Source organism: Hemitrygon akajei, chromosome 7 (genome assembly GCF_048418815.1).
Source record: "Hemitrygon akajei chromosome 7, sHemAka1.3, whole genome shotgun sequence".
NCBI lineage: Eukaryota > Metazoa > Chordata > Chondrichthyes > Myliobatiformes > Dasyatidae > Hemitrygon > Hemitrygon akajei.
The window spans coordinates 45,579,132-45,606,088 of NC_133130.1; the positions used below are offsets into that span (position 1 = coordinate 45,579,132).

The 26,957-nt window shown below is 40.1% G+C and overlaps 1 protein-coding gene across 9 annotated transcripts in view; it reads right to left on the reverse strand.

The window, feature by feature from the left end:
• Nucleotides 1-26,957, reverse strand: part of ubr2 (ubiquitin protein ligase E3 component n-recognin 2) — a 229,502-nt gene that overhangs the window by 111,328 nt on the left and 91,217 nt on the right. For 5 of the 9 annotated variants that reach the window (XM_073050723.1, XM_073050721.1, XM_073050719.1 and 2 more), the window contains 4 exons: nt 20,867-21,033; nt 19,562-19,661; nt 2,364-2,492; nt 1,319-1,502 (listed from right to left, as the gene is read on the reverse strand). In XM_073050723.1, coding sequence (XP_072906824.1) covers nt 1,319-1,502; nt 2,364-2,492; nt 19,562-19,661; nt 20,867-21,033 — 580 coding nt within the window. Of the gene's footprint in view, nt 1-1,318; nt 1,503-2,363; nt 2,493-19,561; nt 19,679-20,866; nt 21,034-21,053; nt 26,773-26,957 lie in introns of those variants that run through there. The other 4 variants (XR_012099587.1, XM_073050727.1, XM_073050725.1 and 1 more) reach the window with 4 other exon arrangements.

The following is a 26,957-nucleotide window of genomic DNA, read 5'->3' on the forward strand; positions in this document are numbered from 1 at the left end:
TGACTGGTGGAGTAGTGTCACAACAACAACCTTGCACCCAACATCAGTAAAACAAAGGAACTGACGGGGAAGTCAGGAGAACACACACCAGTCCTCACTGAGGGGTCAGCAGTTGAAAAGGTGAGCAGCTTTGAGTTCCTGGGTGTCAACATCTCAGAGGATCTATCCTGGGCCCAACACACTGACATGACTATACTTCATTAGGAGCTTGAGATTTGGTATGTCACAAAAGACAGGCAAATTTCCACGATGTGATGTGGAGAGCATTCCAACTAGTTGCATTACCACCTGGTATGGAGGCTACCATGCATAGGATAAAGAAAAGCTACCGAGGATTGTAGACTCAGCCAGTTCCATCATAGGCATTAGTCTCCCCACCACTGAGGACATCTTCAAGAGCCGTAGGTAGACCTAAGACAGGCAGCATCCACCCATCCAGGACATGACCTCTTCTCATTATCACCATTGGAGAGGAGGAACGGGAGTGTGAAGATGCACACTCAACATTTTAGAAACAGCTTCTTCCCGTCTTCAGATTTCTCAACGGTCCATGAACCCATGAATATTGTTGTTGCTCTCTGTACAACAAGCAAGGTGCATTGAATGGCAACCTTGCCATTTCTTTAGCTCTTGTCTGCTATATACGAAGCTGAGTTGCATGCTCAACACTCAACCCAGCACGATGGTAAATGTGTAAGGAGCCGGCCCGATTCAAACCCAAGACCACTTGCCTCGAAGTCTGGTGCAGATGCTGCTACACCACCAGCCACGCTCATGAATATTACCCCAATATTTTGCTCATTTTTCTCGCACCATTTATTTTTACATTTCTTATTGTAAATTACAGTAATCTTTTATGTCTTGCACTGCACTGCAAAGCAACAAATTTTATGACATATGTCAGTGATAATAAACCTGATTCTGATACTGAAGAAAATTCAATTTGGCTGTTTCACGGCTTTCAAAAGAGTATGCTAATTTATCAAAAGGGGCAGATGTTTTGGCTGTAGTGTGTTTGGTTAGCTGTTATTAAATTTAATTGGCTCGAGAATTAACAACTGAAGACTTCCTGGACCACCCTACCACAATGTTTTCAACTCCAATCTGCTTGCCTTTTGAAAGTCAAAGAAGGTATTCAGGTAAAATGATGGCTTTAATTTTTGAACAGGATATTGTCACCAGATTTTTTTTTCTGATCTCTTTCCTAACAGTTATGTTCTCATTCTGCCCTGTCTTCATGAAATATGCTAAGCAGTAATAAAACGGTCAACAGTCAGCAGTATTTTCCCAAAGATGCTGTGTGAAAATGCATTATTACCTGAAAACAAACGTGAAACTGGTAAATGGATGCTGACTTGATGTTGAGATACACGATACTGTATCGTATCCACAGAATGGCCACACATATTCAATGTGATAGGCTGTTCACCATCACAAGGCCCATTCTGACACTGCAATAAAACAATCAAACACTTCCTGTATGCTTCAATAAGGACCCTTTCCTGGAAAAAAAGTAGAAGTTACTCTTAGTGGAACAAAGACCACAGGCAGACTGATGAAACAAATCATAATGTTCTAGTTTCATTAGTACAGTAAATAACAATCCCAAGCAGAAACAAAAAGAATTTGGCAAGGAATTTAAAAAAACTGATCAAAAATTAACTTCAAGAATGATAAACCAGAAAAATCAAATAGATTACAGAATGGTTGTGAACCTGCAGCCAAGAAACTCCAAGATGTTGAAGAACACTATACATTAACCTTGAGCAGGCTAGCAATAATTACAAGAAGTCATTTATGGAGATGTACTCCATCCTAATTTGGGACAAAGATTCACAAGATTGTTTACTAACACCAAAAATTCCAGCTTCCAAAACTTTCAAAAGCAAAACAAAATAGCAAATTTTTTTTGGGAGAGGGCATGTTTCAGAGGAAGGATTTCCTTAATTGCAGAATCAGCTTTGTGAGATTTGAAACCTAGGAGACAATGGACATTAGTTTAGACAGAATAATATATCTGATAGCTAGCCTGAAGAAAGCAAGAGGAAACTAATCAGTTCATGTGGAGTAATGAATCAATGCTTCCACAGCTGAATATTGCATATTGCTTTGGAGTTAAACATTTACAAGATGTGCATTGGACTAATTAAGACTAACAAAAAATCCACAGTAATCTAAACTGGTGAGATTAAATTGACTGAACAGGTTAGTTGCCCAACAGAAACTCTGAAGCAAATTTTAGTTTGAACAAGTTTACTAATTTTTTCTGTTGTATAACTTATAGTAAAAAGCTAAGTACTTATTTTCTACCTCAATATAGGCACTGCTCACATGCTACAAAGTGAATAAAAATGTATTCTTACATCTGAGGCGCACCAATCCTGAATCATAGAAATAATGTGTGTGAGCTTCATCTGTAATGTAAATGCTGCCTCCCACTCGGGTTCCATCTCTATGTGTTGACCAACTTGCCTTGTTACTGGATCCATTCCCTATAAAGAAAGTGCAAATGTTCAAAACAGCTAAATATTATAAATGATGATGACGACACCAACTCAGGTCTGAGAGGCCAGCATCGGGCATTTTCATGCCTTACAAGGTGCGGAACAAAAGACTGTGTGGTGTGCCACTCCTCACATAGACATTTCACAGTGTTTTTCTTTATTTTATGAGGTCAAGTTGCGAGCTCAACACTCAACCCAGCACGGATGGAAAGCGTAGTTGGGAACGGCCCGACTGGATTCAAACCCGGGAACCTCCGTTCCGGAGTCCGGCACTGATGTCACTGCGCCACCAGCCGACCTTTAATTATAGAAGAATTATTCAACATTAGACCATAAGACATAGGAACAGAATTAGGCCATTCAGCCCATCGAGTCTGCTCCGCCACTCCATCATGGCTGATCCCAGATCCCACTCAACTCCATACACTTGCCTTCTTGCCATATCCTTTGATGTCCTGACCAATCAGGAAACCATTAACTTCTGCCTTAAATATACCCACTAATTTGGCCTTCATCTCAGTCTGTGACACAGCATTCCACAGATTTACTACTCCCTGGCAGAGATTTACCACTCTCTGGCTAAAAAACTCCTCTTTACCTCTGTTCTAAAGGGTCACCCCTCAATTTTAAAGCTGTGCCCTCTGGTTCTAGATAACCCTACCAGAGGAAACATTCTCTTCACATCCATCCTATGTAGTCCTTTCAACATTCAGTAGGTTTAAATGAGATCCCCCCCCCCCCCCAACAACATTATTCTAAATTCCAGAGGACAGGCTCAAAGCTGCCAAATGCTCCTCACATGTTAACCCCTTCATTCACTGAATCATCCTCATGAACCTCCTCTGGACTGTTTCCAATGACAACACATCCTTCCTGAGATACGGGGTCCAAAACTGTTGGCAAAACTCCAAAGGCAAAACTCCAAATGCAACCTGACCAGTGTCTTATAAAGGTTTAGCATTATCTCCTTGCTTTTACCTTCTATTCCTCTTGAAATAAATGCTAACACTGCATTTGCCTTCGTTACTACAGACTCAACCTGTAAATTAACCTTCTGGGAGTCTTGCACAAGGACTAAGTCCCTCTACACCTCTGATATTTGAAACTTCTCTCCATTTTGATAATAGTCTGTACTATTGCTCCTTTTACCAAAATGCATCATCATAAATTTCTCAACACTGTATTCCATCTACCATTTCATTGCCCATTCTTCCAATTAGTCCAAGTTCTGCTGCAATTACATTGCTTCTTCAGCTCTACCAACCCCTCCACCTACCTTTGTATCATCCGCAAACTTTGCCACAAAGCCTTCAATTCCGTTATCAAAATCACTGACAAACAATGTGAAAAGTAGTGGTCCCAATACTGACCCCTGAAGCACACCACTAGTCTCTGGCAGCCAACCAGAAAATATCTCTTTTATTCCCACTCACTGCTTCCTGCCTGTAAGCCATTCCACTATCCATGCCAGTATCTTTTCTGGAACACCACAGAATTTTATATTGTTAAACAGCCTCATAGAAACACAGAAGAACTACAGCACCATACAGGCCCGTCGGCCCACAATGTTGTGCCGAACATGTACTTACTTTAGAAATTACCTAGGGTTACCCATAGCCCTCTATTTTTCTCAGCTCATGTAACTATCCAGGAGTGTCTTAAAAGACCCTTTCGTATCTGCCTCCACCACCAAAGTCGGCTGTCCATTCCATGCACTCACCGCTCTCTGTGTAAAAAACTTACCCCTGACATCTCCGCTATACCTACTTTCAAGCACCTTAAAACTGTGCCCTCTCATGATAGCCATTTCAGCCCTGGGAAAAAGCCTCTGACTATCCACACATACAATGCCTCTCGGCATCTTATACACCTCTATCAGGTCACGTGTCTCATCTTCCATCACACCATGGAGAAAAAGGCCGAGTTCACTCAAACTATTCGCATAAGGCATGCTCCTCAATCCAGACAACATCCTTCTAAATCTCCTCTGTACCCTTTCTATTCTTTCCACATCATTCCTGTAGTGAGGTGACCAGAACTGAACACAGTACTCCAAGTGAGGTCTGACCAGGGTCCTATATAGTTGTAACATTACCTCTTGGCTTTTAAATTCAATCCCATAGTTGATGAAGGCCAATGCACTGTATGCCTTCTTAACCACACAGTCAACCTGCACAGCAGCTTTGAGTGCCCTATGGACTCAGACCCCAAGATCCCTCTGATCCTCCACACTGCCAAGAGTCTTACCATTAATACTATATTGTCATATTTACCTACCGAAATGAACCACCTCACACTAATCTGAGTTGAACTCCACCTGCCACTTCTCAAACCAGTTTTGCATCCTATCAATGTCCCGCTGTAACCTCTAACAGCCCTCCACACTATCTATAACACCCCCAACCTTTGTGTCATCAGCAAATTTACTGACCCATCCCTCTACTTCCTCATCCAGGTCACCTATAAAAATCACAAAGAGGAGGGGGTCCCAGAAAAGATCCCTGCGGAACACCACTAGTCACCGACCGCCATACAGAATATGACCCATCTACAACCACTCTTTGCCTTTTGTGAGCAAGCCAATTCTGGATCCACAAAACAAGGTCTCCTTGGATCCCATGCCTCTCTACTTTCTCAATAAGCCTTGCATGAGGTACATTATCAAATGCCTTGCTGAAATCCATATACACTTGCATCTACTGCTCTACCTTCATCAATGTGTTTAGTCACATCCTCAAAAAAATTCAATCAGGCTTGTAAGGCATGACCTGCCTTTGACAAAGCCATGCTGACTATTCCTAATCATATTGTGCCTTTCCAAATGTTCATAAATCCTGCCTCTCAGGACCTTTTCCATCAAATTACCAAACCCTGAAGTAAGAGTCACTGGCCTATAATTTCCTGGGGTATCTCTACTCCCTTTCTTGAATAAGGGAACAACATCTGCAACCCTCCATTCCTCCGGAAACTCCCCCATCCCTGTTGATGATTCAAAGATCATTGCCAGAGGCTCAGCAATCTCCTCCTTCACCTCCCACAGTAGTCTGTGGTATATCTCATCTGGTCCCGGAGACTTATCCAACTTGATGCTTTCTAAAAGCTCCAGCACATCCTCTTTCTTAATGTCAATATGCTCAAGCTTTTCAATACACTACAAGTCATCCCTACAATTGCCAAGATCCTTTTCTGTAGTGAATACTAAAGCACAGTATTCATTAAGTACCTCAGCTATCTCCTCTGGTTCCATACACACTTGATTGGTTCTATTATCTCACATCTTATCTTCTTGCTCTTCACTTATTTGTAGAATGCATCGGGGTTTTCCTTAATCCCGCTCGCCAAGGCCTTCTCATGGCCCCTTCTGGCTCTCCTTATTTCACTCTTAAGCTCCTTCCTGCTAGCCTTATAATCTTCTAGATCTCTATCATTACCTAGTTTTTTTGAACCTTTCATAAGCTTTTTTCTTCTTGACTAGATTTTCAACAGCCTTTGTACACCACAGTTCCTGTACCCTACCATCCTTTCCCATCTCACTGGAACATATCTATGCAAAGTGCCATGAAAATATCCGCTGAACGTTTGCCACTTTCTGCCATACAGTTCCTTGAGAACATCTGTTCCCAATTTATGCTTCCAAGTTCCTGCCTGGTAGCTTCATATTACCCCTTACTCCCTCAAAATGGGAGGTTACTTCCTCAAAAGAACTCTAACAGATTTGTCGGCATGATTTCACTTTACAGAAACCACGCTGACTTTGACTTATTTTCTCCTTAGTCTCCAAGTACCTCGAAACATCATCCTGAATAATAGATTCCACCACTTTCCCAACCACTGAGGTTAAGCTAACTGGCCTATAGTCTTTCTTTTGTCTTCCTCCCTTCTTAAAGAGTGGAGCGACGTTTGCAATCTTCCAGTCCTCAGGGACCATGCCAGAATTACTCTTGAAAGATCATGACCAATGAATTTGTTATCTCTTCAGCAACCTCTCTCAGGACTGTGATGTAGTCCACTTGTCCAAGTGACTTATTCACTTTAAGACCTTTGAATATACCTAGAACTTTTTCCTTTGTAATATCAATGGCACCCACTCCTGCTCCCTGACACTCATGGACCTCTGGCACACTGTTCGTGCCTTTGACAGTGAAGACAGATGCAAAGCACTCTTTAAGCTCATCTGCCACTTCTTTGTCCCCCATTAATACCTCACCAGCATTATTTTCCAGTAGTCCAATATCAACTCTCACTTCCCTTTTATTCTTTATATAACTGAACAAAAATCTTTTGGCATCTCATTTTATAACATTGGCCAGTTTTCATCTTTTCCCTTACAGCTTTTGAGTTGTCTTTTGTTTGATTTTAAAAGCTTCCCAATCATTCAACTTCCCACTAACTTTTGCTACCTTTTAAGCCCTTCCCTTGGCTTTTATGCAGTCCTTAGCTTCCTTTGTCAGCCACGGTTGCCTACACCTGCCATTTAACAACTTCTTTCTCTGTAGGATATATCTATCCTGCACCTTGTAAATTATTCCTAGAAATTTCAGCCATCTGTACTATGCCATCATCCCTGCCAGTATCCTCTTCCAATCTATCTGGGCAGGCTCCTCTCTCATGCCTCTATCATTCTCTTTATTTGCGATACTGATATATGTGACTTATGCTTCTCCCTCTCAATTTGCAGTACAAACTCAATCATATTATGATCACTGCCTCCTAAGGAATCCATTATGTTAGCTTCTTAATAAGATACACGTTATTACACAACACCCAACCTAAGGTAGCCCTTCCCCATGTAGGCTCAAGAACAAGCTGCTCTAAAAAGCCATCCTATAGGCATTCAACAAATTCCCTCTCTTGCCATCCAACACCAACCTGATTTTCCCAATCCCCTTGTATATTGAAGTCCCCATTATAATTGTGACATTACCCTTATTACATGCCTTTTCCAGCTGCCTTTCCAATCTCAACCCCACATTTTGGATACTATTTGGAGGCCTGTATAATGGTTTTTTCACCCTTGTAATTTCTTAATTCCACCCACAAAGGTTCAACGTTCTCTGACCCTATGACACCTTTCTAAAGATGTAATTCCAACTCTTACCAACAGAGCTACACCTCTGCCTATGCCTTCCTGCCTGTCCTTTTGATACAAAGTATATCCTTTTGATGTTAAGCTGCCAACTATGGCCTTCTTTCAGCCACGACTCAGTGATGCCCACAATGTCATACCGACCAATCTCCAATTGCATCATGAGTTCGTCCACCTTATTCTGAACGCTATGTGCATTTAAATACATCTTCAGTCCTGCATTTTTCACCCCTTTGAATTTTGCCTGTGTGGTACAATTTAACTCTTTGCACTGTCTGTATTTGTACTCAATCATTGTCTTGTCTTTCCTTACATTCATGTTATACCTATCATCTACTTGTAAACCCACTGGCTCATCCTTAGCTCTATCATTCTCCTGTCACATTAGTTTAAACTACTAGAAATAGGTAAAACCTCGTTTTTCAAAAATATTTTTAAAAATATGAAATGGGTTTAAAAGTTGAAGTTCACTTATTATTTAAGTAAATGGTGTAGGAGTGTCGACAAAAACCCACACAAGAGTAGTACTTCTAATGTACACTTCATTTGCCCCGCAACAAATATCAACGTTGTGTGTCAGAAAAAAAACACCCCAAAATGTAATAACATACAACGTAATACATAACATACATAGAAAACTTAACCCTTAACAGTCTGGGTGAATTCTGCCTTATGAAATTAAGGAGTCCCTACAATGGAAGCTTTCTTTACAATCTTAAATAAAAATCTTAAAACAATAAACTTTCCAATTTAACACGTACAAACACGCTGGAGGAACTCAGCAGGTCGGGCAGCATCCGTCATGAGTCCTGACGAAGGGTCTCCGCCCGAAACGTTGACTGCTCGTTTCAACAGATGCTGCCCGACCTGCTGAGTTCCTCCAGCGTGTTTGCATGTGTTGATTTGACCACAGCATTTGCAGTGTACTTTGTGTAAACTTTCCAATTCTAATGCTATAATTACAGAATATTAGTTAAATTCACCACACACAGAGTACACTTGTGAAATAGCAGCTATAATTGACATAAGGATTTGTCTCTTTATTACAAAAAAAGCAATTCCTTTTAACCATATGCTCTAGAAAATGCACCGTTATATGAAACCAATGCAAAGGCAGTGACAGTGTTGCAACATTTCATAACTTTTAACCTGAAGCACTACAAGGATTCACATTTATGAAACCAAGAGCAAGTTTACTTTCATGGTTCTAACAGAATTGGCCTCCTCCAATGATCGAAGCCAATTTTCAAAGAAATTCAATGAAAAATTAGCTTTGTCCAACAGCCAAACCAACATTGGAAGTTTTGAGAAGAGGGGACTTCAATCAGGTCCAATGCCCAAGGATATAAGGCAACAGTGGGTCACTATAGCAAAAAACAGCTTTGACCAATTGGCGTTTGAGATTGATTAGCAAGAGCAAATTAAAGCAGGGGCAAGCACAGCAGCCATTATCTGAATGGGCATCGTCAGTGTGGTGATCTTGAGGCTTCAGCTCTTTGAGGTTTCAACAAAGAGACATTTCAGTCACAGAGAGCAAAGGAAAGCTCAACCTTTTCCTGATGAAGGGTCTCGGCCCGAAACGTCGACAGTGCTTCTCCCTATAGATGCTGCCTGGCCTGCTGTGTTCCACCAGCATTTTGTGTGTGTTGTTTAACCTTTTCCCTTCTTTTCTTTATAACTGCTTAGCTAGGATAGCACAGATATGAGGCAGGACAGTGAAATGCTCCTCTTATGGGATGTGGGAAGGCAGGAAAATCTCCTGTGTCCCTGATGACTACAACTTTGAGAAGTGCATCCAGCTGCAGTTTCTAACAAACTGCATCGAGGATTTGGAGCTGGAACTGGTAAACACCAGATCATTCAGGAGGCTGAAGGACATATAGAGAGGTTGTTACACCCAAGCTGCAGGTTATAGGAAACTGGGTGAGTCAGGAACGGGAAAAGGGTTAAGAAGCCAGTTCAGAGTACCCCTGCGGTCATCCATTCAACAACAAGTATATCACTTTGGATACTGTCGGGGGGGGGCGGGGGGCAGGGGTGACTGAACAGAGGAAAGTTACAATGGTCAGGTTTCTGGCACTGAGTTTCCCTCTGTGACTCAGAAGGGAAGGGGGGGAGGATACACATTGTGGTGATAGGGGATTCATCAGCTAGGGGAATGAACAGGAGGTTCTGTGGGAGAAAACAAGATTCCCAGTGGTATGTTGCCGCCCGGATGCCAGGGTCCGGAATATCTTGGATTGAGTCCTCAGCATTCTTAAGTGGCAGGATGAACAGCCAGAAGTCGTGGTCCATGTTGATACCAATGACATGGGTAGGATGAGTGACAAGGAGTTAGCATAGGGAGTTAGGTGCTAAGTTAAAGGGCAGGACCTCCATGTACAAGTAATGCCAGAACTAGAAAGATTATACAGTTTCATATCTGGCTATGGAGTTGGTGTAGGAGGGAGAGCGTCAGATTTTTGGATATTTGGGCTCTCTTTCAGAGGTGGGACCTGTACAAAAGGGATGGTTTGCATCTGAACTGGAGGGGGACTAATATCCTAGCAGGAAGGTTTGTCAATGCTGCACGCTGGGGTTTAAACTATAGTTGCAGGGGGATGGGAACCAGAGTGTCAGAACAGTTAGTGGGAGGTTGTGGAGGGAGATGTTGGTAAAACCTCAGACAAAGTTAGGAATCGAAAGGTTGACCATGGTGTGACTAGTGTCCTGAGCTGCGTATATTTCAATGCAACAAGCATAATAGAAAAGGCAGATAATAGTGCTGAAGATAAGGTAGCTTGTTTACAAACGGAGGCAATGTGTAGTGAGGGGCAAAATTGCAGTCAACAGGAAGAGTTGCAAAGTAAAAGGCAGACAAAATCAAAAAAAGGTGACTACAGTGTATTTGAATTTGCGCAATAAACAGAATAAGGTAGATGAACTTGTAGCCCAGTTGCAGATTGGCAGGTCTGATGTTGTAGGCATTTCTGAATCATGGCTGAAAGAAGATTATAGCTGGGAGCTTAATTTCCAAGGATACACATTATATCCAAGGACAGGCAAGAAGGTAGAGGGGGCGGCATTGCTCTGTTGATAAAAATGAAATCAAATCATTAGAAAAAGATGACACAGAATCAGAAGCTGTGGAATTGCTGTTGGTAGAACTAAGGAACTGGAAGGGTCAAAAGACCCCGATGAGAATTGTATACAGACCCCCAAACAGTAGTAAGAATGTGGCCTGCAAATTACAATGGGAGATAGAAAATGCATGCCAAAAGTGCAATATTACAATAGTTATGGGGGACTTCAATGTGCAGGTAGATTGGGAAAATCAGATTGATGCTAGATTCCAGGAGGGGAAATTTCTAGAAATTGGATGAGATAGCTTTTTAGAGCAGCTTATGGTGAGCTTACTAGAGGATCAGAATTCTGGATTGGGTGTTGTGCAGTGAACCAAAACTGATATTCAACCTGAATTTGACAAGATGTTAAAGTCAGATGTACCAGTACTACAGTGGGGTGAAGGAAATTACAGAGGCATGAGAGAGGAGTTGGCCAGACTTTACTGAAAAAGAACACTGGTAAGGATGACAGCAAAGCAGTAATGGCTGGAATTTCTGGAAGAAGTATTCCAAATCAAAGATGACACAATCGTGGCTAACAAGAAGTCAAAGCCAACATAAAGGCCAAATAAAGGGCTTATCATGGGAGGAAAAATTAGTGGGAGTTAGAGGATTCAGAGCTCTTAAAAACCAAGAGAAGGCAACTAAAAAGGTCATTAAGGAAAAGATAGAATATGAAAGTAAGCTAGCCAATAATATTAGAGGATACCAAAAGTTTCTTCAAATACATTAAGTGAAAAGAGAGATGTGAGTGGACATTGGACCAATGAAAAACAATGCTGGAGAGGTTGCAATGGGGGACAAGAAAATGGTGGATGAACTAAATAAGTATTTTGCATTAATCTTCACTAGGGAAGACACTAGCAGTATGCTGGAAGTTCCAGGTGTCAGGGGTCATGAAGTGTGTGAAGTTACCAAAACTAGAGAAAAGGTGCTGGGGAAACTGAAAGGTCTGAGGGATATAAATCACCTGGACTAGATGGCGCACAACTCAGAGTCCAGAAAGAGGAGGCTGAAGGAATTGTGGAGGCATTGGTAATGATGTTTCAAGAATAACTATATTCTGGAATGGTTCCGGAAGGCAAGAAAATTGCAAATATCACTCCACTCTTCAAGAAGGGAGAGAGGCAGAAGGAAAGAAATTATAGGCCAGTTAGTCTGACGTCAGTGGTTGGGAAGATGTTGGAGTTGATCATGAAGAATGTGGTCTCAGAATACTTGGAAGCACATGATAAAATAGGTTGCAGTCAGTATTGTTTCCTCAAGGGAAAATCCTGCCTGAGAAATCTGTTGGAATTCTTTGAAGAAATAACAAGCAGGATAAACGCAGGAGAATTAGTGGATGTTGTGTTCTTAGAATTTCAGAAGGCCTTTGACAAGATGCTACATATGAAGCTGCTTAACAAGCTACAAGCCCATGGTGTTACAGGAAAGATTTCTTTAGCATAGAAAAAGCAGTGGCTGGATGGCAGGAGGGAAAGAATGGGAATACAAAGGAGCCTTTTCTGGCTGGCTCCTGGTGACCTGGTATTCCACAGAAGTCTGTGTTGGAACCAATTCTTTTTATTTTGTATGTTAATGATTTAGATGCTGGAATTTTTGGCTTTGTTGGAATGTTTGCAGAAGAATATGAAGATAGGTGGAGGGGCAGGTAGTTTTCAGGAAGTAGAGAGGCTACAGAAGGACAGACAGATTAGGAGAATGGACAAAGAAATGGCAGATTGAATACAGTGTCAAGAAGTTGGTAGAAGAAATGAAAGGGTTGACTATTTTCTAAGTGAAGTGAAAATATAAAAAGCTGAGGTACAAAGGGACTTGGGAGTCCTTGTGCAGGATTCCCTCGAGGTGAATTTTCAGGTTGAGTCTGTGGTGAGGAAGGCAAAAATGCAATGTTAGCATTCATTTCGAGAAGACTAGAATATAAAAGCACTGATGTAATTTTGAGACTTTATAAAGGACTGGTGATGCCTCACTTGGAGTATTGTGAGCAGTTTTACACCCCTTATCTTAAAAAGGATGTGCTAAAACTGGAGAGGGTTCTAAGGAGGTTCACGAAAAAGATTCCAGATTGAATGGTTTGTCATTTGAAGAGTATTTGATGACTCTGGGCCTATATTCACTAGAATTCAGAAGAAAGAGGTGTGACCTCTTTGAAATCTATCGAATGGTGAAAAGCCTTGATAGAGTGGAGGTGGGGAAGATGTTTCCTATGGTGGGTGAGTCTAAGACCAGAGGACACAGGCTCAGCATAGAGCAGCATCCTTTTAGAACAGAGATGAGGAGAGATTTCTTTAGCCAGAGAGTGGTGAATCTGCGGAATTCTTTGCCACAGGCAGTTGTAGAGGCTAAGTTTTTATGTATAGTTAAGACAGAAGTTGATTGATTCTTGATTGGTCAGGGTATGAAGGCATATGGGAAGAAGGCAGGAGACTGGGGATGAGAGGAAAAATGGATCAACCACGATGAAATGGCAAGGTAGACACGATGGGCAAAGTGGCCTAATTCTGCTCCTATATCTTATGATCTCATGTTAAGAAATGGCTAAAGACATTGGGTACAGCAAAATCGATGAACTCTGAAGGCTTGTGCTCCAGAACCTGCTGCCTTCTTATCCAACTATTCTGGTACAACTGCAACACTAGCATTGAGCCAAAAATGCAGAAAACTATACAGGTATGTCCTGTCTATGTGAAGCAGAACATATCCAACACAATCAATTACTAGTCCAAAAGTTTACTCCCAATGATTAGCAAAGTAATGGAAAGAATAATCAACAGTGCTTGCTTACTAACAACTGGCTTGCATAAGTTCAATTTGCATTTTGCCAGTCACTTGGCTGTTAACTGCTTTACAAATTTAGCCCAAGTATAGACAAAGTGCTGAACTCCAAAGGTGAAGTGAGTTTTACTGCCCTTGGCAGCAAGAGAACACTTGATTAAGTATGGATTAAAGAACCAAGTTGAACAAGCTGAATGGCAATTAGCTAGCACAGAGGAAGATGGTTGTGGTAGGTGGAGGTCAATTATCTCAGCTATAAAAATTATATGCTCAATTTCTTCAGAGGAATTTCCTCAGCCCACCCTAAACTGCTTCATAATTATCCTTTCAACTGTAAGGTGAAAAGTAGGGATGTCCACCGATGATTACAAAATGTAATTATGTAATCATTTTGTAAAATGAAATCATGATTACAAAACATGATTTGTGACTCAAAAAAGAAGCAGACCACAACCAAATGTAGCAAAGCCTGGTCAATATCCAGGTAGGCTAGGATGTAAGTAACACTTGTGTCACACAAGTGTCAAGCAATGATGAAGAACCAGAAAATCCAGCTATCACACCCTGACATTCAATGGCATTAACATTATTGAAGACCCCCCACTATCAACATCCTGGAGAAACGAAACCAGAGTAGCCATATACACAATATGACTACAAAAGCAAGTCATATACTAGGAATCCTGCAGCAAGTAACTCGCCTTCAAATGCCCAAAGCCTTTCCACCATCTACAAGTCCCAAGTCAAGAAAGTGCATCAGCTATGATATGCACTACAGCAACTGACCAAGATTCCTTAGACAGCACCATTTAAATGCACAATTTCCCTAAGCTTTAAGGATGAAGACAATAAAAGTATGGGGACATCACCACCAGTAAGTTACCCCCCAAGCCACATACCATTTTGAGATACTTTGCTGTTCATTACATTTGAGATACATTGCTGTTCATTACATTTGAGATACATTGCTGTGCTACAACACACAGCTCGAACCATATCATCAAGTTCGCCGATGACATGACCATGGTGGGTCTCATCAGCAAGAACGACGAGTCAGCATACAGAGAGGAGGTGCAGCGGCTAACGGACTGGTGCAGAGCCGAGATGGTTGTTGACTTCAGGAGGGCACAGAGCGACCACTCTTTACTGAACATCGATGGCTCCTTGGCAGAGATAGTTAAGAGCACCAAATTTCTTGGTGTTCACCTGGTGGAGAATCTCACCTGGTCCCTCAACACCAGCTCCATGTCAAAGAAAGCCAGCAGCGTCTCTACTTTCTGTGAAGGCTGAGGAAAGTCCATCTCCCACCGCCCCCCCCCCACCCCCACCCCATCCTCATCACATTCTACAGAGGTTGTATTGAGAGCGTCCTGAGCAGCTGCATCACTGCCTGGTTCAGAAACTGCATCTCTGATCGCAAGACCCTGCAGCAGATAGAGGTCAGCTGAGAAGATCGGGGTCTCATTTCCCGCCATTACAGGCATTTATACCACATGCCTCATCCGCAAAGGAAACAGCATTATTAAGGACCCCACGCACCCCTCATACAAACTCTTCTCCCTCCTGCCATCTGGGAGAAGGCACCGAAGCATTCAGGCTCTCACGACCAGACTTTGTAACAGTTTCTTCCCCCAAGCCATCAGACTCCTCAATACCCAGTGTCTGGACTGACACCAACTTACTGCCCTCTCCTGTGCCTACTGTCTTGTTTATTATTTATTGCAATGCCTGCACTGTTTTGTGCACTTTATGCAGTCCTGGGTAGGTCTGTAGTCTAGTGTAGTTTTTTGTGTTGTTTTACGTAGTTCAGTGTAGTTTTTGTATTGTTTCATGTAGCACCATGGACCTGAAAAACGGTGTCTCGTTTTTACTGTGTACTGTGCCAGCAGTTATGGTCAAAATGACAATAAAAAGTGACTTGACTTGGACTCGGTTAATCATCGCTGGGTCACCATCCTTCAAGTCTCTCCCAAACACTGCTGTGAGTATACTCACATCTGGAGGAATACAGTATTTCAAAGTCAGCTCACCACCACCCAATCAGGGTAATTAGGGATGGGCAATTAATTGCTGAATCAGCCTGCAAAACCTATATCCCTTCAATGAATAACACAAACTTCCACAGGATTGGAATAAAGCAATGCACAAAGGATTTAAAAACAAAAAATTTTGGATTTTCTCAGGTAAAAATGAAAAAGTCACCTTTCCCAGGAATAAAACAATATCTCAACACTATAGTTTAACAAAAAAAGAGATCAACCAATTAATGAATGTTATAGAAAATGCTTTTCCTGTCATTCTTAATTTTCAACATCCATTAAAAAATTACCATTGCTTAAAGTGAAACTAAAGACAGAAAATGATCAGTTCTCCCGAGACAGTAAGTCCAAAATGGACATGAAATGTCACCACACTCTACAATTTACGTGACAAATAGAATTTGAAAAAAGCTTTGCTACAGAGAAGGTTGTGAATTCATGTGCTAATCCTCAGCACTGAGTATAACATAGTAACTGATATTCAGAAGCATATTGTAGGAGTACTATATTGTTAGAAATATCTTCCTTTGTGTAAAAAAGACCGGAAAATAAATAAAACAGCAGATACAGGAATCTTAACTCAAAGGCCTGTATGACTGTCTTTCAACAGATACTGCTTAACTAGCCGATTTCTTTCAGATTTTCTGTTTTTGTTGCACCAAAAAAGATTATCCTATATTTTATGGAATATGATTGGAAATTGGATTGGACAGGAGGATGAATACAGGACTCTGGTGAAGGACTTTGTCAAATGGTGCACGCTGAGTCATCTGCAGTTCATTATTAGTAAAACAAAGGAGATGGCGATCGACTTTAGGAAGACTCAGCCTGCATTACGCCCTGTTACTATAGGTGGTGAGGATGTAGGTGTGGATGTGGACTAACCTGAGGGTGCACCTGGATGACAGACTTGAGTGGAGCACCAACACAGACACTGTGTACAAGAATGGCCAGAGTTGCTACTTCTTGAGGAGACTGAGGGCTTTGGAGTAAGCAGGCCTCTTCTTCATGTGCTCTACCAGTCTGTTGTTGCCAGTACAATCTACTATGCAGTGGTGTGCTGGGGCAATGGCATAATCACGGGTAATGCCAACAGGCTCAATAAACTGTTAGGACGGCTGGCTCTGGTATAGGAGCTAAACTAGACACAATGGAGGCTATGGTCAAACAAAGGATTCTAAAGGAAATCCTAGTAATTTTGGCCAATGTTTCTCACTTTCTGTATGCCACCTTGGCTGAACAGAGGCACATTTTTTGTATTAGACTCAGACAATTGTGCTGCTCCAAAGAGCACGATACAAGGTCAGGCTTACCCTCGGCCATTAGGCTCTAAAATAAGTCAAACTATAGCTGGGGAAGTGATGACCCCTCCTGTTGACTATTTGAGGTAACTTTTTTTTTATTCTTTCTTACTTTTCTTCTAATATTTTTATATCTGTGCACTTGTAATGCTACTGTGACACTGTAATTTCTTTTGGGATCCATCAAGTATCTATCTATACAGTGAAAAGCTCATCTTGCATGCAGTTCACACAATTCAAATCATTACACTTTAAGGGTGAACAAAATAAAACAATAACAAAATGAAGTGCTACAGCTGCAGAGAAAGTTCAGTCCAGGTAAACATTATGATCTAATTTCATGTCGAGAAAGATTATGCGGTTAAGAGTCTATCTTATCACACCAGGGAACAATTTCATAGTTTTATACTTAGACAATAGACAATAGACGCAGAAGTAGACCAATCGGCCCTTCGAGTCTGCACCGCCATTCTGAGATCATGGCTGATCATCTACTATCAATACCCGGTTCCTGCCTTGTCCCCATATCCCTTGATTCCCCTATCCATAAGATACCTATCTAGCTCCTTCTTGAAAGCATCCAGAGAATTGGCCTCCACTGCCTTCCGAGGCAGTGCATTCCAGACCCCCACAACTCTCTGGGAGAAGAAGTTTTTCCTTAACTCTGTCCTAAATGACCTACCCCATATTCTCAAACCATGCCCTCTGGTACTGGACTCTCCCAGCATCTGGAACATATTTCCTGCCTCTATCTTGTCCAATCCCTTAATAATCTCATATGTTGCAATCAGATCCCCTCTCAATCTCCTTAATTCCAGCGTGTACAAGCCCAGTCTCTCTAACCTCTCTGCGTAAGACAGTCCGGACATCCCAGGAATTAACCTTGTGAATCTACGCTGCACTTCCTCTACAACCAGGATGTCCTTCCTTAACCCTGGAGACCAAAACTGTACACAATACTCCAGGTGTGGTCTCACCAGGGCCCTGTACAAATGCAAAAGGATTTCCTTGCTCTTGTACTCAATTCCCTTTGTAAAAAAGGTCAACATTCCATTAGCCTTCTTCACTGCCTGCTACACTTGCACACTCACCTTCAGTGACTGATGAACAAGGACTCCTAGATCTCTTTGTATTACTCCCTTACCTAACTCTACACTATTCAGATAATAATCTGCCTTCCTGTTCTTACTCTCAAAGTGGATAACCTCACACTTATTCACATTAAACGTCATCTGCCAAGTATCTGCCCACTCACCCAGTCTATCCAAGTCACCCTGAATTCTCCTAACATCCTCATCACATGTCACACTGCCACCCAGTTTAGTATCATCAGCAAACTTGCTGATGTTATTCTCAATGCCTTCATCTAAATCGTTGATGTAAATCGTAAACAGCTGTGGTCCCAATACCAAGCCCTGTCACTACCTGCCATTCCGAGAAACACACATTCACCGTTACCCTTTGCTTTCTATCTGCCAACCAGTTTTCTATCCATGTCAATATCTTCCCCCAATGACATGAGCTCTGATTTTACCCACCAATCTCCTATGTGGGACCTTATCAAATGCCTTCTGGAAATCAAGGTACACTACATCCACTGGTGCTCCCTTGTCTAACTTCCTGGTTACATCCTCGAAAAACTCCAATAGATTAGTCAAGCATGATTTGCCCTGGGTAAATCCATGCTGGCTCGGCCCAATCCTATCACTGCTATCTAGATATGCCACTATTTCATCTTTAATAATGGACTCTAGCATCTTCCCCACTACTGATGTTAGGCGGACAGGACGATAGTTCTCTGTTTTCTCCCTCCCTCCTTTCTTTAACAGTAGGGTAGAAGCTGTCCTTAAGCCTGGTGGTACACACCTTCAGTCTTTTGTATCTTCTGCCTGATGGGAGAAGAAAAAATGTGCAGAAAGGGTGTGGTCTTTGATTATGCTGGCTACCCTCCTGAAACAGTGAGCGATGAGCAAGCACAGACCAAGCACATTGAGGGGAGACTGTGTTCAAAATTCTCTGCAGTTTTGTGAAGTTATATCTGCAGAGCAGTGTCAAGTCAAGCCACAATGTATCCAATAGGATGCTTTGTATGGTGTATCAACAAAAATTAGTAAGGGTTGACAAAACATGGCAAATTGTTCACAAATCAACAGACATTTTCTAAAGTCATCATAATTATGTGCCATGTCATATGATGCAGATGATCATGGTCTTGACCCTGATTGTTCTTAGCAAATTTTTCTATTGAACTGATCTGCCATTGCCTTCTTTTAGGCAATGTCTTTACAAGAATGGTGACCCCAGCCATTATCAATACACTTCAGAGATGGCTGCATAACCAGGATTTGTGATATACACCAGCTGCTGATACAACCATCCACCACTTGCTCCCATGGCTTCATGTGACCCTGATCAGGGGATGAAGCACGTGCAACATGTTGCTCAAGGTGACCTCAAGGTAGCAGAGGGGAAGAAGAGTCTTAAACCTCCTTTGGTGGAGACACATCTCCAGCCCACCACCTTTATATTACATTTAAATGGTTACTAAATCCTGTGCAATGTCATGCAGTTATGAAAGGTGTCACTTATATCAAAGTAGCTCCCCAAACATTGTGCTGAATGATGAGTTCCATGACAACCAAACATCTGCTTTCTCCCTACCCTAGGTTTGCAAATATAATAATGTGAACAATTTTACATTTTTATATTCAAATCTATAATTATATGGATGTAACAACTCTAAACCAACCTGCATGCTTTTTAAAAGCTGCAAAAAGACCTCAAAGCCTTCCAGAAATTTTTCTCTTAGTTTGTCTGTCCACTCTGTTGGTTTGCTAACCAGTACATACCTGTGAAGAGGAGAGAACTGCATTTTAAATAGAAACTGACCTCAGAATATTTCAAAAGAACCTATACTTCATTACAATGCTAACTGCACAAACAAGATTTTTCAAGTATCCGCACACAATTTAGTGTTGCTATCTTTAGCAAAAATAGCATTTTTTATAAATTTCAAATGAAATAAAACTGACAAACATTTCTGTGAATTCTAAAGTAAAATAGAGTTGAGTGGAAATTTAAAAAGGATGCTGCAAACAGATCAGGCAGCAGTTGTGGAAAGAGTTTAGATGTTGAATTAATGTCTAATTCCACAGATAATACCCGATAATGTAAGTGCTTTTAACATTTTGTCTTGACAGATAAAATCTGAAAAAATGTTTTTAAAGTCACAAATTAAATATTTCCATTAATTTGACCACAATTATTGTTTATTCAGAGGATTATTTAAAGTTCCTCTATTTAACCAAATTTAGGCAAAGGAAAATACTAGGTAAATTAAGGTTAACCAGTTAAATAAATGGTAGATTTGAGAAATGGAGCTGAACATCAGTCCACCTCTGTGTAACAAAAGGTGGAGAATTCCTCAACAATCATGTAATGGAAAGTAACAATTGCAGTTATATAGTAATTTATAAAGAAATAATCAAAACAAACATCAATCAACTGTTAAATGCTGTAGATCCAATTGCCAAGAGGAAGACAGACATGGAGATGAACCGATGTAAAACGGGATCTTAAAAACTCTGAGTTACACAGCGCAACAAGAAAAGTAAATTAACATTATAACAAAAAGCTGTACCATTCTAGGACAATCAGAAATTAATTCCTAAAATGTATCAAAGTTGGTATTGATAATCACTTTTTATTAATGCAGCATTAATAGCATCAATAACTTTAGTAGAAAAATCTGAGCAAAATCAGTATATTGTTTTTCATTATACTTGTTCCTTTCTTAATTCTATTCAAACAGCACAAATTTATCAATGAACTGATAATTAAAGCATCAAATTTTCCTGCAGGCATTTTTATTGAATGTTTTCTGACAAGTCAAAAAAGATCTAGTGCTTTCTCGGCATATATAAGGAATAAACTCTTCTTGGGCTTTCAGCCAGGTACAGGTATCGATTTTAACCAATATTTCGATACCTGTACCTGGCTGGAAGCCTGAGAAGAACTTATTCATTTTCTGATAAGATTACATTGCCATACTTACTTCAAATCACCAATCAGGCTTTGCACCCTCTTGAATTTGAAGGCTTGCATGGTTGTATATCTTTCAAACTGAAATCTACCATGAGAATCTCGCTGTCTCATCAAGTGGTCCATGAAGGTTTGAATTATGGTTGTCATAAGGTTTTCTTCTGTTATCAGCATGCGAGCCTGAAATGCAACAGACTTATTATTTATAATGGTAAAGTTTTATAATAGCAATGATAAACCACGACAAAAGCAGAGCAAGCTAGAGGAACTTCTACATCAAAATGTGACGTGAAATGGAAATGCTGTGGTAAATCAAGACTTTTTCAGTTTCTACTTACTCCAATACACTGTTTAAAAGAATGATAATTTCAGATCCCTCAATCCAAAGAAACGAAATGCTTAGGGTAAATGCTGAGGAAAGAACAACACTTAGGGTATGATGAATTCGAAGATTTGTTGTGCATTGATTTAAATGGTTAAGATTTAGAAACAATCTCAATTACGTGACATTATTGAGAATCATTGAGAAAGCAGGATGCAAGACAAAGGCCTCCCATCACACCACACAAACCTAAACACACATTTCACTTCAGGGCATCTACTGCTGATTTTGGGCATTTCATAACTGGAAGTTCATCCTAACTTATGTCACTACAGTGAAACATTTTTGGAAATTTAAAAATGATAATTCAAAATTAAGGATCAAAGAAATTACAAGTTGGAAGAAAATATTCAGACACAAGAGAGTGCACGTGCTAGAAATCTGAAGCAAATCTCAAAATCTGGAAGAACTTAGACCAGGTAGTATCTATGTGGGGAAATGAACAGTCGAAGTTTTGGGTCAACACCCTTCATGAGAAGTGGAAAGAAAGAGGGCAGAAGCCAGAATTTCTTTACACTCATTTCCCTAATGCATGGGTGATACCTGACCTGCCTAGTTCCTCCAGCATTTTGGGAGTGTTGCTCCAAATTTTAAAGAAACTCTGTTGATGGCCAAAACGAGCAATTCAGTTATTTAAGTAACTGTAATGAAAATACAAACCTGGGCATAAAAATGTAGCAATAAAATTCTCAATTTTCCAAATTGCCCAAATTATTACAAAGTAATTTACTCAAAAATAGAAGTTCTTTGTATATATGTAAACAAACATTTAAAAATAAATATCAGATTAGCATCTACAGCTCTCATCATTTTAAATTCAGAATCAGAATCAGGTTTATTATCACTGGTATGTGGCGTGAAGTTTGTTAACTTAGCAGCAGCAGTTCAATGCAATACATAATCTAGCAGAGAAAAATGAATAATAATAATAAATAACATTTTAAAATAATAATAAATACACGTAAATCAATTTCATATATTGAACAGATTAAAATAAACGTGCAAAAACAGAAATATTGTATATTTTAAAAAGCAAGATAGTGTCCAAAGCTTCAATGTCCATTTAGGAACCAGATGGCTGAGCGCGTGCCTTCAGGCTTCTGTACCTCCTACCTGATGGCAACAGTGAGAAAAGGGCATGCCCTTGGTGCTGGAGGTTCTTAATAATGGACGCTGCCTTTCTGAGACACCGCTCCCTAAAGATGTCCTGGGTACTTTGTAGGCTAGTGCCCAAGATGGAGCTGACTAGATTCACAACCTTCTGTAGCTTCTTTCGGTCCTGTGCAGTAGCCCCTCCATACCAGGTAGTGATGCAGCCTGTCAGAATGCTCTCCACAGAACAACTACGTAAGTTTTTCAGTGTATTTGGTGACATACCAAATCTCTTCAAACTCCTAATAAAGTACACCCACTACCTTGCCTTCTTTATGGCTACATCGATATGTTGGGAGCAGGTTAGATCTTCACAGACCTTGACACCCAGGAATTCCTTTTTGAGGACGAGGGCATTGTTGACATGACCAACAGTTACTGCAAAGTCCTAACTGCCAAGCTGCAGTGCTATGCCAGGTTATGAATTGCTACAGCTTTTTGATGAAAGCACTCCTACAATGCAGTCGGGGAAGTAGTTCCAGGACTTAGACCCAAAAGTGATTAAGAAGTAGATATATTTTACCAAGTCAGATGTTGTGCAACACAGAGAACGTGAAGGTGATATTGCTTTATGACAAAATCTTTTTTCATATTTGTTGACAGAGGACACAGCTTTGGTGACCTATTTAAATTGTCCAGTGAGTAACTGTAGTGCATTTTGTAGATGATACACAATGCTGGTGGTGGTGAAAAATAACATGCAAGATGGCTGGTGTTTTGTCTGAATTGGTTTCAACTCCTTGAGCATTATTGAAGCAGCACTAATCCAAGCAAGTGGAAAACATTCCATTGCATTCCAGATTCATAACTTATAAAATGGTGAAAAAGCTTTGGGATGCCTGGAGGCAAGTCACTCTTAATAAGATAACCAGATTTCAACTTTCTTCAATAGTGTCTGTTTTACATAGTTGGTACAGTTGAGCTTCCAGTCAATGATGAATACCAGGATATTGATGGTGGTGAATTTGACCACATTATTGCCACTGAAAATCAAAAGATAGATGGTTCAACTCTTTACAGGTGGGGAGCATAATAACTGGAATTAGTGCAACAAGGTGTTTGACAAGGCTTGATGAGGCAAAGGACTTGTCCCTGTGTTGCAGGACTGAGCATTGCTAGGGATGGTCACCTGTTCACACTCTAGTTACATGAATGTTAATTACCACTTATCAAATCATACTGGAACATTATCCTAATCTTGAATGCAGGCCTGAACTATTTTAATTGAACGGAATGGACATTGTGCATGGAAGGAAGGACATTGGTTTAGAAATTGAAGATGATTCTGCCTTGTATAGTGCTCTTGACTTCAAGAGCTTTCTGACATCAGTAGAAACCACCTAACCCTAAGTCAAGTAGAAGAATACCCTCAAAGATTTGAGATTAAGGTCCACAGCAAGTAAACTGCTTTACCAGAATTGCACAAGCCAAGTATGCCCACTCATATCATTACTCCAAGTAAAGTGAATAATCCAGAGATCTACTCAGCAGGGTCAGGCAGCATCTGAGAAAAGATTATCTTTCATAAGCAGTTTTGAATAAATATCAGAAAAAATTAAAAGCCAATTCTGTTCTTTCTTCCACAGATAATTTATTTTTCAGGACATGAGCTTCGTTGGCAAAGTCTGTATTTATTATCTGGGAAGGTGACAGCATGTCACATTTTCAACTTTTGCAGTTCTTCAAGGATTTGGACAGTGGCAATAATAGATGGATATATCCCTTAAGTTAGGAAATTATGCAATCTTGGAAGGAATTTGCAGTTGATGGCAACCCTATGTAACAACAGCCCTTTGTTGGGCTGTAATGTTGGAATAACTTGAGTAAGCAAGTGAAGTGAATTTTGCAGCAGGCAAACACACTGCAGCTACATTGCAACAGTGGGAATAAATGTTTAAAGTAGTGAACTACTAAAGTAGTCAATCAAGGTTGCTTTCTTGGGCATTGTTGGAATTGCAATCATTCATAAAACTGAAGTGTATTCCATCTTGTGTCTGACTTGAAACTTGCATAAAGGTGTCACAATGTCAGAAATTGACAAATAAACACAGGGGAATCGTCCAAATATAGACATGATCTGGATCCAGGTCACATTCACATATCTCCTAGCTAACTGAAAATACGACTGGTGCCTTCCTGTGCAGATTTGCACTTAAGAATTTAAATCACACAAAAAACGTAACAAAACATCACATCAAAACATCAGTGTCGGTGTTTGCATTCATACAATCCTTTTCCAATCTTTTCTACAAATGCACAGATGAGCAAAATAATTTTTATATTGAAACAATTTGCAGACTTTCAACTTCAAGTGAAAATACTGCACTGGGCCAGTACTTATGCGGAAGCACCCAATGTTCTACAGAGCTACTATTTCTCAGCACACGTACCAACGGTATCTTCCCATTTTTCCAGAAGCTTCGCAGCCAAATTACACAAACAATTCTGCTTGCTCTCAGGTAGAATATTTGGTGCAGAAACATCCAAATTTATAGTTGGATATGGAGAAGACTCATTGGGAGGGCAACAATTTCTATTTAAAGTAATTGAGCTTGCATTCATATTAAATTGATTCTGCCTTTAGTTTTTCACGCCCTGCTCAATGATTTGCAATAATTCTTAAGTATCTCTGTATGTCAAAGGCAAAGTCCAAGCAACACCAGAAGCCAAAGGCTTGTAAACCATTTCTTGGAAGTAGCCTCAGTGTAGACCACCCACATAAGAGCAACGCTGCACCAAACCCTGGCACTATGCAACAACTTAACATTCTGAATCATGGTAATTTTATGCAGCAAATCAAAACATGATCGAATTAGAAAAAAGCTCCATTTTAAATATACATTGATGATAAGAGTAAGGTGTTCACCATTATTAATGTATTATGTTTTTCAGTTTTTTAAAAAATTCCCAATTGAAGTTTTTGATAAATAAAATACTTAAATAGCCTGGCAATGACACTGCCTTTACAAGTCAATATTCAGCTATAATACTGTTAACTTTCCATGCTTTCATCCCTATTTTGTCAAACAGCCAAATTCACAAAATAATTGCAAAGTTCTAAAATATGGACTGCTGAGAATTTCTGGATGACCATCCCAATGGAAGCAACTTTACATATTGCCCTGTTGTTCTCTTCAGTGATTCTGGTTGTTACAAGCAAGGAGACTATAAAAGCCTTGAGTATAAAATATATTTTTTGAAAGGAAACGCAAGTTAATCTCACTAAAAATTTTCAGTATTGTCAAGGTACCATCAATACATTACAACCTTACAAGGTAAAAAGGCAGCAATAAATCAGGGGATCCGATGCACAGTCTACCTTTGGCAAAAGCATATTTTCAAAAGATATGCGATCAAGAAATCAGAGATAAAAGTGCAAGATGCCAATTATTTGCAATTTGTTATTCCTATTGCAGAGGATTCTTTATCACATTACTGAATATTCTTCCACTTCCCACATCATTGCCATTAAGAAGATACAGAACTAAATCCATAACAAGGCAGTTTTGTGCGGTGAGACAGTTTTTTTTAAATCTTGGTCAACTTTATTTATAAAGTACACTCACAGGCAACATTGATTTGCCTGTTTCAATATTCCAGTGTACATAGTACAATTAACCCACCGCTACAACATCCAGCTGAGAAAGGTCAAGTAATCCACCTGCTGCAGCATTCAGACTTCCTAAATCATCTTCTTCAACAATTCTGATTCACTGATTTTCAAATCTTCTGTGGATCTACAAAAAGAATGCATTTTCTCCTCCCGCCATATGCAAAATAGTCATGGATAAATAATGCACAAAGTACATTTCAAGAAAAGCACAAGACACCGCTGAAGAATAAAACAACAAGCTTACACAAACATCCTCAAGAAAACAGATGGGTTGAGAAGAATAAAAAGCTGTCAGAAAATGAGTGTACTGATGGATCTTTCTCATTCTGTGCACTCTGTTACATTTATAGTTGAGCCTGACATTACAAAGGATCAATAATTATAAAACATTCCACAACATAACAATTACTATTTAGTCCATGGTAAATCAATACCAAGCTCCTGTTCATTAAGACATTGTTGTCCAGCCCTCAGTGTACTGATGCATTGCACTTGGTTTAGAAATAGCATACATGCTTCAAAACACTGCATTGTGAAAGTGTCTCCAATATTAAAAAAGTCCTTTAATATTTCACAGAGGAAGGCGGTTGTAAATCTTACCAGAGTTTGGCAAAATCTGACAAGAGTTTGTTGTAGCTATATTAAGTGAACAACATACAAGACAACTTGTTTTCTTTTCCACATTTCTTCTTCTTGAGGTATTGAAATGCAAGTGACGGCTTGACACCTACTACTCCTTGTTTTTTTTAAAAAAGAGGTGCGAACACAATGACTAGAAAAGTGAAGTTGTATAATAAATGACATTGATCCTCTCCTCACTCAAAAACTCAACATGTAGATCGCCATGCATAACTATCAAGATATCCTCATCACTTTCCATCCATCATCATCCGCTTCCACCCATCAAACCCTTCAAGCTGCAGTTTCCTGGCTAATCTGCCACATCAAACGGTAGAA